At 40.9% G+C, this 14,319-nt stretch overlaps 1 protein-coding gene across 2 annotated transcripts in view; it reads right to left on the bottom strand.

Moving 5' to 3' along the window:
• The window catches only part of nav1b (neuron navigator 1b), a 143,976-nt gene that overhangs the window by 59,255 nt on the left and 70,402 nt on the right, over positions 1-14,319 (bottom strand). For both annotated transcript variants that reach the window (XM_067460494.1, XM_067460495.1), the window contains 5 exons: positions 8,355-9,090; positions 4,408-4,812; positions 2,529-2,570; positions 2,296-2,447; positions 428-604 (listed from right to left, as the gene is read on the bottom strand). In XM_067460494.1, the coding sequence (XP_067316595.1) occupies positions 428-604; positions 2,296-2,447; positions 2,529-2,570; positions 4,408-4,812; positions 8,355-9,090 (1,512 nt within the window). The remainder of the gene's footprint in view (positions 1-427; positions 605-2,295; positions 2,448-2,528; positions 2,571-4,407; positions 4,813-8,354; positions 9,091-14,319) is intronic.

Genomic DNA, 14,319 nt, shown 5'->3' with positions numbered 1-14,319 from the left:
TTTGTACTCTTACAAAGTTCTCAATGCTTCGGTTTGCCTGTAGGGACCCTCATTATGCTGCCGTGTTAGTGTGAGGCTATTTTGAGCCTTGTTAGTGGTATTAACTAGCGGTTTAATTTCACCACCCTGTGCCCCATAGACAAGCGCTATAAGCTAATCTGTGTTTAGAGATAAAACTTGTTACATTCGATTTTCATCAAAACGCATCCCAGAGAACGATTTACACGGTAACCATCTGTTAATTACCCCGAGGGTCATTTCTCACCGCAGTTGTCCTTTAAAACCCACTATGCCTTTTAAAAGCAAAAGGCGGAAACACATTAAAATTAGATTGAGCATGCATTTGATCACAGTACATAGCAAAGTTAAGCATGTCCAGTCAAATTGAGGAACTGGTTAGGGCAGGTTCTGAACATCTGTGGCTCACCGTCTTCATTTGGCTCCCTGAAGGACCCGGATCTCATCATGCTTTTGGGTCGGTCAGCCAGAGAGAGCGAGCTGCCCAGAGGAGAGGTCCCATAAAGCTCGTATCCCATGTCGTTCGCTGGGATGCTGTTGGATCGTGTGATTTGGGATCCGGAGCTTGAATTCGGGATTGGTGCCACTGTATATAAAGACCAAGTTGATTTATCTCAAGTCGTGAAACGGTTTTACCTGAACCTAAAATAGACGGTGGCTGCGTCCGAAAACATAGTCAGCTGACTCGTTGCCTCGCTGCCTTATGAGACAATGGTTTGTAAGGCAGTGTTTTGTTCATGAAGGCACCTCACGAAACTGATTTCAGACAGACTTCTGAAGCAGTGTAACAGTTTAATGATCTACAGCCAAATAGAGCGAGCTTTGGTGAGAACTAAACACGTATTTAATCACTACATTAGTAATTTCTCGCTAGAAATGACATCAGAAGTGGAAAATATTGGTAAAAAACATACATTTACACGATTGGGCGTCGGAAGCAAATAAAAAGTGGGTGTGTCCTCTCTCTAAGATTTTTTTTTTACTGTAGTAATGTTAGATGCCATTTACATTAAATACAAATATACCGCCGTTTACTAAACGATTGATTTGGCCAGACAAAATTACAGAAATCACTGAGTTATTAACCATGGCTCTAGTGTAGGGGTAAGAGCACACTACACAAAAAAATGCTTTTCTTACTTAGTATTTTTGTCGTTTCTAGTCTAAATTTCTAACAATTCTTACATTAGGAAACATTTAGTAGACAAGTACAAATTGTTGTCTTGTTTTTGTTTGTTTGTAAATACCTGAAAATTAAGAGTTTTTGCTTAAAATAAGCAAAATAATCTGCCAGTGGGGTAAGTAAAATAATCTTAATTCAAACAGAAAACAAAGATGAGACGTATACAGTGACGTAAGACCTAGCTCTGTAGTGGCTGTGGAAAGCCAAACTGGTTCTTAAAGGTTCTCAAGTCGAACCGACTTAGTACTGACACTAGCACCGGCTCATTCTGGTGGAAAAGGGGTAATTGAGCCTCATGTTAAAATGCCCAACTTTACAGCAGAATAAAACATGTTTACAGTCTGGGACAAACTGTGGTTTTGGTCTATACGGCTAATTTTGACCTTCATGACGACTGTGAGGGGGTGAATTATTTTATAACTCATTCGTTTATGTTATATAAAGCCTTAAAGTTCTGCATAATTAAGGGCGTGGCCACTTTGAGTGACAGGTGGATAGCCATTGATCCGCTGTCAGTTAGTCATCACGTCACCTAAGCTCCGCCCACATCCCGCCTCTCTGCCCATTTTCTGTTATCCGGGCGATGATGCGCCGTCAGATCCCTCAGGTATGTGTGATTGTGGAATGGAGGAAGAGTCAGTGGAGCAGGTTTTATGTCATTGTATTAAGTATGAGACAGTATGAGAATAAGATTAAAAGATGATTTAGAGAAACATGGGGTGAGTGTGCTAAATCTAAAGAATATATTAAATGAAGATCAGATAAATAAAGCACTATTTATTTTTCTGAAAGAAACTGGGTTAATAAATAGATTTTATTTAAAAAAATATATTTTTTTATCTCTGGCCCACACTCCAGGACAGTAGGTGGCGGAAATGCACCTAAATTGTTAATTGCCACTCACCAAAGAAAAAAACTGAAATAGAAGAAGAAGAAGAAGAAGAAGAAGAAGAAGCGCTGCCAAGATGGCGACGGCCAGCTCGTCTCTACTTTACGCTTCAGAACGGCTCTTCAGAATCCTACGGGCGACGTCACAGCCATATTTTTTTACAGTCTATGTTTCGGACACAGCCGGTTTAAAACCCGTCACTTACCCACGTTGGTCGGCGGAGTTTTTCCCAGGAAGGGCTGAGGGTGTGTGGGTGAAGGAAGCTGAGGCGGAGTCTCCGCATCCGTCATGCTGGAGATCGTGTGGGAATGGCGACGCTCCCTCCCTTCGCCATCTGATTGGCCGCTGCCATAGCGACTGCAAACACAGAATGACGCGTGTCAGTATCGTCTCGCATCGCTTCGCTGTACTAGCTCGTTTTAGATTGAGTAATTGTACCTTAATCCTTTCTTGGGTAAGGTGTTCCTATCAGTTTGTAAACTGGGATGGGGAGAGAGCAGCACATATAAATACCTCACCCCAAACCAGCAGCGTTAGCATTACACTGATGTCCAGGCCACACTGATCATCTGATTGAGTAACTCGTCGAGTGTAAGACTCAGTTGAGTTGCTCTTTCGCCAGCAGGGGGCGACTGGTTCACAGCAGATGACATGAGCATCCTTTTAATATTATATTGTGCTCATTTGGAACACCAAGTGCGTACAGGAATATAAGTGTATTACACACACATATATAAACTACATAATGTATTCATGATTAATCACATCTAGCATAAAAGTTTGTGTTTATATATATATATATTTAACGAATAATCACATCTAACATAGAATTGTCTGTAATATATGTATATAAATGTATACAAAAAATATATGTGTGTGTGTGTGTATGTGTGATATATATACCTATGTGTGTGTGTGTGTGTGTGTGTGTGTGTTATATATATACCTATGTGTGTGTGTGTGTGTGTGTGTGTGTGTTATATATATATATATACCTATGTGTGTGTGTGTGTGTGTGTTATATATATACCTATGTGTGTGTGTGTGTGTGTGTGTGTGTGTGTGTGTTATATATATATATATACCTATGTGTGTGTGTGTGTGTTATATATATATATATATATACCTATGTGTGTGTGTGTGTGTGTGTGTGTGTGTGTGTGTGTGTGTTATATATATATATACCTATGTGTGTGTGTGTGTGTGTGTGTGTGTTATATATATATACCTATGTGTGTGTGTGTGTGTGTGTGTGTGTGTGTGTGTGTGTGTGTGTATGTGTGTGTTATATATATATACCTATGTGTGTGTGTGTTATATATATATATATACCTATGTGTGTGTGTGTGTGTGTGTGTGTGTGTGTGTGTGTGTGTGTGTGTGTGTGTGTGTTATATATATATACCTATGTGTGTGTGTGTGTTATATATATATATACCTATGTGTGTGTGTGTGTGTGTGTGTGTGTGTTATATATATATATACCTATGTGTGTGTGTGTGTGTGTGTGTGTGTGTGTGTGTGTGTGTGTGTGTGTGTGTGTGTGTTATATATATATATATACCTATGTGTGTGTGTGTGTGTGTGTGTGTGTGTTATATATATATATATATATACCTATGTGTGTGTGTGTGTGTATGTGTGTGTGTGATATATATATATACCTATGTGTGTGTGTGTGTATGTGTGTGTTATATATATATACCTATGTGTGTGTGTGTGTGTGTGTGTGTGTGTGTGTATGTGTGTGTTATATATATATATACCTATGTGTGTGTGTGTGTTATATATATATATACCTATGTGTGTGTGTGTGTGTGTGTGTGTGTGTGTGTGTGTGTGTGTGTGTGTGTGTGTGTGTGTGTGTGTGTGTGTGTGTTATATATATATATACCTATGTGTGTGTGTGTGTGTGTGTGTGTGTGTGTGTGTGTGTTATATATATATATATACCTATGTGTGTGTGTGTGTGTGTGTGTGTGTGTTATATATATATATATATACCTATGTGTGTGTGTGTGTGTATGTGTGTGTGTGATATATATATATATATATATATATATATATATATATATATATATATATATATATATATATATATACAGACAATATATGATTTAATTAACATTATAATATTATCTATTACAAAATATGTTAAAATAATAATATTAATTTATAATAAAAACAATGCAAGGACTAAAAGCCACAATATTGATTTAATATTGACTTGATGAGTTATGCGGCTCTTAACAGGTTTATTAGTTATCCCGTATAATCTGCGGTACTGTGCTCCGCCGTTATATAGACCCAAACTCACCCGTCTCCTAAAGTGATGGAGGTCCGGCTGCCTGCGCCCCACGTCCCAGCATTCCCGGCTTCTTCCCGCTCTCCCAGATGTGTTTTGTTGGGAAGGCTGATGTGCAGAGGCAGCGACTCCATGCTGCGGTGCAGGCCGGAGAGCTTCGGGTAGAGGATGGGGGAGCTGCTGACAGACAGAGCCTGGCCGGAGAAGCAGCTGGGAGAGTCGATGTGGAGCACCGGAGCCGGGCTCGGGATGAGGCGGGAGGGCCCTCGGGAGCCGGCCAGATCCTGGAGCTTAGAGTACGGAGGGATCTTTGGAGGAAGGTCTTGGATGGTGATACAGCAGTCCAAACTGGTGGAGTTCAGCTTATCTAGGTGAGCCAGATTTGGAGGATGAACGAGAGACTTGCTGCTCAACAACCTGAGGGAGTGAAGCAGGACATCAGCATCAGGGCCGTGTGGGATTACACATTTATAATTTGTTATATCAAGGTTTCAATGTAATAGCATACAAACAGTTTGTTATGTACATTATGTTTTACAGTTTTGAGGTAAATTCTAACGAGATCAAGCTAATCAATCTTTTGTCTTTATGCACTTCCTGATCATTTATAACAAGCTCAGAGCACAGTAGAGCTTTAGGGTCTGATAATGTGACGGTATAAGCAACATTGTCAGAGTGATTAGATTTGCATCTATTTTTATTTATTTATTATTATTAAAAAAATATATATATATATATTTATTTATTTAGTCTCTTTACACCTATTTTAATTTAATTCTTACACATGGTATTTCTTATTGCTTATGCATATGTTACCACTATTTTAATTCATTTCTATGTAAAACACTTTGAATTGCCATTGTGTATGAAATGTGCTATACAAATAAACTTGCCTTGCCTATGCGTTGACTGGCACTGTTATGGTGATAGGATTAGGACTGGAGACACTGAAATGGTGTGTGTGTGTGTGTGTGTGTGTGTGTGTGTCTTTTACCTATACAACATTTGCATTCCTTACACTGCAAAAAAAATGCTTTTCTTACTTAGTATTTCTGTCTTGTTTCTAGTCAAAATATCTACAAATTCTTACATTAAGAAACATTTACTAGTCAAGTAAAATGATTGTCTTGTTTTGGGAAAAACTTCTCCAAATGAAGAGAGTTTTTGCTTAAAATGAGATAAATAATCTGACAATGGGGTGAGAAAAATAATCTTGTTTTCTGTTTGAATTAAGATTATTTTTCTCACCCCATTGATCCCGCCTCATTCATTCATTCATTCAAAAACTCCAGTTATTTTTCCCCAAAACAAGACTATTACTTTTTCTTGTCTGGTAAATACTTCTTGATTTAATCATTTTTAGATGTTTGGACTAGAAACAAGACAAAAATACTAAGTAAGAAGAGCATATTTTTCGGTGTAGATTGTCTCCTCCTCTACTGTGTAAATGTGGATAAAGTACAACGTATACTGTTTAGAACTAGACTTAGACGACTGCCGCCACAGACTTTTTGGTTTGTTCTCAATAAAGAGTAAAAGCTGCCCGAAAGGTATACCCAAATCCTCCTGGTCTTGACTTCTGAGTTTCCACCAGCCGTCATGAACTCAAAGACCTTCAGGAGTCCAGCCGAGGGATTTCAGCGCATCTAAAGGAGCTAAATAAAGAACACGCGCCGACCAGAAAATCATCCTCAAAGGCTCTTTATGTCCGGCTCCAGAAAGGGTTTTAAATAATTGAGCAGCATAACTTGCGTAATATGAACACACAGGAAATCTACGGAGCATTCCCTGCAAAAAGTTACCGATTACATTTTTTTATTAATTTATATATTTTCCCCTATTTTTATTTTTGAAGGGCTGCACAGCTCTTCAGCTCTACTTGAGTCACTTAATTTTCAACATTTGTTAATTATTATTTGAAAATATCATGAATTGATTGTTATGACTAGTTAAATATTTAAAAATAAAATACATTTATTTCAAACTAATGTGAAAATTAGGAAGACTGAAGTAGCACAGCAAAAATATATAGTTTAAAATATATATATTTATTTTTATACCGGTTGATTTAATTGAAAATTAATGTATTTTATACACATGCTAACACACACACACACCCACACCCACACACAGCCCCTAAACCTACCCATCACAGGAAACATTTGGCATTTTTACTTTCTCAAAAAAACTCCTTCTGTGTGATTTATAAGATGTTTTCCTCATGGGAACCAAAAAATGTCTCCACAAGGATTTCGGATATTGCCATCTTTGTGGGGATATTGCCATAACGTAGGGATTACCAAGACTCTAGAGACAAAATTGTACACTTCCATAAGGCTGGAAAGGGCTACGGGGAAACTGCCAAGCAGCTTGGTGAAAAAAGGTCCACTGTTGGAGCAATCATTAGAAAATGGAAGAAGCTAAACATTGCTGTCAATCTCCCTCGGACTGGGGCTCCATGCAAGATCTCACCTTGTGGGGTCTCAGTGATCCTAAGAAAGGTGAGAAATCAGCCCAGAACTACACGGAGGAGCTGGTCAATGACTTAGAAAGAGCTGGGATCACCGTTGCCAAGGTTACTGTTGGTAATACAATAAGACGTCATGGTTTGAAATCATGCATGGCACGGAAGGTTCCCCTGCTTAAACCAACACATGTTCAGGCCCGTCTTAAGTTTGCCAATGACCATTTGGATGATCCAGAGGAGTCATGTGGTCAGATGAGCCCAAAATAAAACTTTTTGGTCATAATTCCACTATACGTGTTTGGAGGAAGAAGAATGATGAGTACCATCCCAAGAACACCATCCCTACTGTGAGGCATGGGGATGGCAGCATCATGCTGTGGGGCTGTTTTTCTGCACATGGGACAGGGCGACTGCACTGCATAAGGAGAGGATGACCGGGGCCATGTATTGTGAGATTTTGGGGAACAACCTCCTTCCCTCAGTTAGAGCATTGAAGATGGGTTGGGGCTGGGTCTTCCAACATGACAATGACCCGAAGCACAGCCGGGATAACCAAGGAGTGGCTCTGGAAGAAGCATATCAAGGTTCTGGCGTGGCCTAGCGTCTGGCGTCTCCAGACCTAAACCCAATAGAGAATCTTTGCAGGGAGCTTAAACTCAGTGTTTCTCAGCGACAGGCCAGAAACCTGCCTGATCTAGAGAAGATCGGTGTGGAGGAGTGGGCCAGAATCCCTCCTGCAGTGTGTGCAAACCAAGCGGCAACCTCCCGCGATCTCTCTTGAAGCCAATACGAAAGTAATGTAAACTGCAATTCCTCGACTGGCCACTAGGGACAGGCTCCAGAAGGAGCAGAATCTCATTGAGCCCCATGTTAAAATTCGCAACTTTAAAGCAGAAAAAAACATGTTTACAGCCTGGTACAAATTATGGTTTTGGCTTATAAGGCTAATTTTGATCTTCATGACAACTGTGAGGGGGGTGAATTTTTTCCCCTCATTCGTTTACGTTATATAAAGCCTTAAAGTTCTGCATAATTAAGGACGTGGTTACAAGTGGATAGCCATTATCTGCCGTCTATAGTTATTGCGTCACCTCAGCGCCGCGCACATCCCGCCTTTTTGCCCATTTTCTGTTATCCGGGAGTGACACGCGATGACTCGCTCACAAGATGGCAACGCCCAGCTCGTCTCTACTTTACGCTTCAGAACGGCTTATTGGAATCCTATGGGTGACGTCACGGACACTACGTCCATATTTTCACCTGGTGAAAAACTACAGGAAACGTTTGTAAAAACGCAAACAAAGGCTACTGTACATTGATTTTATCAGGCGTTCAAATACTTTGTTTGCAGTGAATGACATGTGTGTGTTCTGCAGGTGAAATGTTTGCAGTGAGTGTAGTCTGACGTGTGTGTGTGTGTGTGTTCTGCAGGTGAAATGTTTGCAATGAGTGTAGTCTGACGTGTGTGTATGTGTGTGTGTTCTGCAGGTACCTCGGTGTGCCGGTCGGAGAGCTCAGCTCCGGGTATTTGCTCGCGCTGGTCCTCCGCACCCGATGGATCTTCTCCACAGTCTCTCCGCAGCTCTCGCTCTGAGCCTCAGCCTTCAGGCAGCTGATCTCCAGATCCGCTTTAGCCTTGGCTCTCTCCTTCTCCTTCTCACGATCCGTTTGGTTGACCGGACCTGTGGTGCTCGAGCGACTGTTGGCTTTCAGGCTGCCTCCTTCTTTTCCCCTGGTGGGCATGGTGTTGTGCAGAGCTGGCACGGGCTTAAGAGTGAGGAGACTGGCATCGATGCTGCCACTAACAGGACGAGAGGAAGGCCGTCCGGTTAAACTCATCGTACTTGATTTAGCCGGCCGCGGAAGACTGCGATATTGAATGCTACCGCGAGCGTTAGGCGCGAGGAAACCATGTTCGGCGCCACTGGCATCAAAGCTGTTTTTGCGACCACCTCCACCGGGAACGGGTTTGATGGGGATGCCTGAGGACTTTGGGGCTTTGCCCACAGTGGCCGAGCCGCTGGTGATAGTAGCGCCCCCTGCTGTCAGAACGGGGGTCTGCGGTTTCTTATACCCGAATGAGCCGCCAGCGGACGGTTTCACCAGACCTGAGGGAGGCTTGCGGTGATCCGCGTTATCCCGGCCGGCATCGGAGCGGGAGCGCTGGAGACCCGTCGCCTTCACAGACATTTTCACCTTGTCAACTGCCTTTGAGTCTCCTTTGGGGACTTTAAAGAAAGAGAGAGAAAATAGTCACTAAATCTGACAACACTGCATCATATCACAGTTTTGTAAAACTGTAAAAAGCTGAATTCAGACTGCCTGGTCACCCATACAAAGCCACAGTGCTCTCCGGTCCCCGCACAGGGTATACCATGGTGGGGCAGCAGAGGGGAGGCCCTGCGTGCCATCAGGCCCACAGCACACAACCCCCTCCCCCCCCAGGATCTACCACGCCCCAACCCCATAGCCAATTCTCAACATACCACTCTCGCCCTATGTATGAGTGTGAATTACTAAATTATGGGCTTGTCAGATGTACTGCATTAAAAGAAGTGGATATGCAGGGTGAGTATCTACCCAGATCCCCCCTTCCTGCACAACGCACTCCCCCTATGTATTAGTGGATATATGCTTTCTCTGTGCATTAAAAGAAGTGAGGTGTACAGTGAAACACCTGCTAAGGCATCCACATGTACATCTCACATACCCTATTTTGATTTGTATTCTTGTTATTGGTAGAAATATGATGTGTCCAGCCTAATGTGTAGAGCATTTAAAAGAGAGTAAGGCGTGTTGAGTGCTACCAGGGTGTGGCGCGCGCATGCCTGAGTGGGGAGGGGGGCCCCATGGGGGCCCTAGAACCCGCAGATACCCCACCGGACCGGCCGACACCAAACCAACATGGCAACCCCACAGGACCGGGCCGTCCGAGCCATCCATGGGGCCCAGGCACAATAGAGACGAGTAGAGAGAAGTAGAGAGAGAGAGAGAGAGAGAGAGAGAGAGAGAGAGAGAGAGGGGGGGGGGGAAATAATGAAGTTATTAGAAAAAATAAAAAAAATAAAAATAGAAGATAGAAGGGGAGGGGGAAATTATATTCATATTTAATTAATAATAATTAATAATAATCACAACAATATTATTATTATTATCATTATTATTATTATTATTATTATTATCACCATCATTGTTATCATCACCATCAATGATGATTGTTCCAGCTACCATCCTCTGCCCTAGTGTTTGTGGCTATTGACATGTGAATATGAAGAAATGTGTGGATCTGACGTTGTGGTTTGGATCTCAGGGAGAGAGTGTCAGGACTGTAAGTAGGTGATGAAGGGTGACCAAAGGGAGGGTGAATCTTGAATATTGATTAATTTTGGAGATGATATAGTGTCCATTGATATATAATCTGTTAACAAGTTTTTCCAGTGAGTAATATGTATATTGTTCCTTGATTTCCAGTTCATGAGTATTGTTTTCTTGGCGATAGTCAATGCTACTAGCAGTGTTTTATTGCACGAGGTGCTTAAGTTGATTGTGGTAGTATCACCAAGAATACACAGGGAAGGGGTTGCTGGGATGTGACAGCCAAAGATAGAAGAGAGTGATTCTGTGACACTTACCCAAAAACGGCTGACTGGAGTGCATTGCCAGACAGCATGAATGTATGTGTCTGGGTTATTTTGCATGCAGTGAGAACATAAATCAGAACCAACCCCCATTTTAGACAATTTCTGTGCAGTGAAGTGAAATCTGTGAAGTACCTTGTATTGTATTAGTTGTAGATTACTATTTTTTGTCATTAGGTAGATGTTTTTACAGATTTGGGTCCAGAAGTCGGCACCGGGAGTAATGGACAAGTCTGCTTCCCATTTGTGACATGGAAGGCTTAATGTTTTTTCTGAATGAAATATAATTTTGTACATTTTGGAGAGAATTTTTTTGGGTGAGGGAATGTTGATCAGCTCCAAAATTGGCGGAGGGATGTTAGTATGCTAACATACTTCTACATACATGCTAACATACTTCTGCATACACGCTAACATACTTCTACATAGACGCTAACATCTGCATACATGCTAACATACTTCTACATACACGCTAACATCTGCATACATGCTAACATACTTCTACATACATGCTAACATACTTCTGCATACACGCTAACATACTTCTACATACACGCTAACATCTGCATACGTGCTAACACACTTCTACATACATGCTAACACACTTCTACATACATGCTAACATACTTCTACATACACACTAACACACTTCTACATACACACTAACACACTTCTACATACATGCTAACATACTTCTGCTTACACGCTAACATACTTCTACATACACGCTAACATCTGCATACATGCTAACATACTTCTACATACATGCTAACATACTTCTGCATACACGCTAACATACTTCTACATAGACGCTAACATCTGCATACGTGCTAACACACTTCTACATACATGCTAACACACTTCTACATACATGCTAACACACTTCTACATACATGCTAACATACTTCTACATACACACTAACACACCTCTACATACAAAATAACACACTTCTACATACACACTAGCATACTTCTACATACACACTAACACACTTCTACATACACACTAACACACTTCTACATACACACTAACACACTTCTACATACACGCTAACATACACACTAACACACTTCTACATACACGCTAACATACACACTAACACACTTCTACATACACGCTAACATACACACTAACACACTTCTACATACACACTAACATACACACTAACACACTTCTACATACACACTAACATACACACTAACACACTTCTACATACACACTAACATACACACTAACACACTTCTACATACACACTAACATACACACTAACACACTTCTACATACACACTAACATACACACTAACACACTTCTACATACACACTAACATACACACTAACACACTTCTACATACACACTAACACACTTCTACATACACACTAACACACTTCTACATACACGCTAACATACACACTAACACACTTCTACATACACGCTAACATACACACTAACACACTTCTACATACACACTAACAAACACACTAACACACTTCTACATACACACTAACATACACACTAGCACACTTCTACATACACACTAACATACACACTAACACACTTCTACATACACACTAACATACACACTAACACACTTCTACATACACACTAACATACACACTAACACACACACTAACACACTTCTACATACACGCTAACATACTTTCGCATACACACACTAACATACTTCTACATAAACACTAACATATTTCTACACACACACACACACACACACACACATACACACATTTGTTTTTGTGAATTGTGAGGATATTCCATAGGCGTAATGGTTTTTATACTGTACAAACCGTATTTTCTATCCCCTTACACTGCCCCTGCCCCTAAACCTACCCATCACACACACACACACACACACACACACACACACACACACACACACACACACACACACACACACACACACACACACACACACACACACACACACACAGCTGTTTCAGTGTAAATGACCAAAACCAGGATGACGCGTCCTTGTGTGGTCATAGACGTGTCGTTTGAAAGGTGAGTAGGAAAGCCTTGGGGGTATGACTTCAGATGAAGTCATGGAGAGAACCCGATTGAAGCCATGATTAAGTTTCTGTGGCTTAAATCTACGGTATGTGAGTCATCGTGGATGGAGACGAGGGAAAGCACCCATCTGCATTTAATTAGAGACTCAGCAAAGATAACGAGCATCTCAGCCCACAAAAGATATAAACGTCACTACACACGTGACCTACAGCGGAGGAGTCCGGCGAGATAAGCACCAATCACATCTCAACAGTACAGTGAAAAATAGTGACCAAGAATATGTGTGAACTTTTCAAAATTTACACTTTTTGGTTTCCAATCTTAAATAGAGTAGCTACATGCTAACATACTTCTGCATACATGATGACATCCTTCTGCATACACGCTAACATACGTCTGTCACATGATCCTTCAGAAATCATTCTAATATGCTGATTTCCTGCTTAAGAAACATTTCTGATTATTACCAATGTTGAAAACCGTTAATATGAATACATAATATAGTGTAATTTTACTTAACAGTGGCTAGTACACACACACACACACACACACACACACACACACACACACACACACACACACACACACACACACACACACACACACACACATGTCGTGTTTCCATGTTTTATGGGGACTTTCCATAGGCGTAATGGATTTCATACTGTACAAACTGTACATCCTATCCCCCTACACTGCCCCTGCCCCTAAACCTACTCACACACACACACACACACACACACACACACACACACACACACACACACACACACACACACACACACACACACACACACACACACACACACACACCAAGAGTTTTATTCAGTGCTTTGATCTCTATGCTTTTTATTCCATAAATTGGTGATTATGTTTTTGCCATTTGTGATGGTAATTTAATAACAGAACACAAGGATGATAAAGAAACGCTCCTTATGGCACCGAGGCTGCTGGTTTTCACTGGATCGCTGACATTTAAATGTCATTGTAAGCTTTGGATCCAGCATAGAAAGGTTACGCTGCCCACAGGAAGACTGCATCACAGAAGATAAACCTGAAGGCTTCTCTCTCATCAAATCTACTGCGAAAACACCGTAAAGAAAAGTTGATTCGCCCAAAAATTTAAATCGTTTGCATGCTAGTGTCATAACAAACCAGCAAGACTTAAAGGGTTAGTTCACCCAAAAATGAAATGTCTGTCATTAACTCCTCTCCCTAATGTCGCTCCACACCCGTAAGACCTCCGTTCATCTTCACACACAGTTTAAGATATTTTATATTTAGTCCGAGAGCGTATGCAAGTGTATGCACACTATACTGTCCATTAGGGCTGTATACCTTGGAGGACCTGGCGATACGATACATATCTCGATACACAGGTCACGATTCGATACATACCTCGATACAGAGCTGTCTCGATACGATTTAATACAATGTGAAAATTCGATACGATTCAATAAAAATACATGGGCCAGAGATAATTAGTTAATGCTGAACACATTTACTCAACAAACAGAACTCTGCATTTTTCTTCAATTTATGGAAGACAAAAGTGCATTATAACAAAGTGCATTTTGCTTAAATATTTGCAACTTTAAGTGCTCTGATTAATTGTACACAAATTGTATTAATCTGGAAATTACCACAAGTCAACATTTAACTTTCCAATGGTAACAGTCTGAGCTCACACAAGCACAACATCTTATTATTTCGCTTATTCTTGTTATATCTTCTTATAATTCATTTGTTGTGACACCATGTACTGCCATAAAATATTTCACTATGAAATCAC

This window comes from Pseudorasbora parva, chromosome 12 (genome assembly GCF_024679245.1).
Source record: "Pseudorasbora parva isolate DD20220531a chromosome 12, ASM2467924v1, whole genome shotgun sequence".
Lineage (NCBI taxonomy): Eukaryota > Metazoa > Chordata > Actinopteri > Cypriniformes > Gobionidae > Pseudorasbora > Pseudorasbora parva.
The sequence above is the reverse complement of the archived record's forward strand: the minus strand, read 5'-3'. Positions and strand labels throughout refer to the sequence as shown.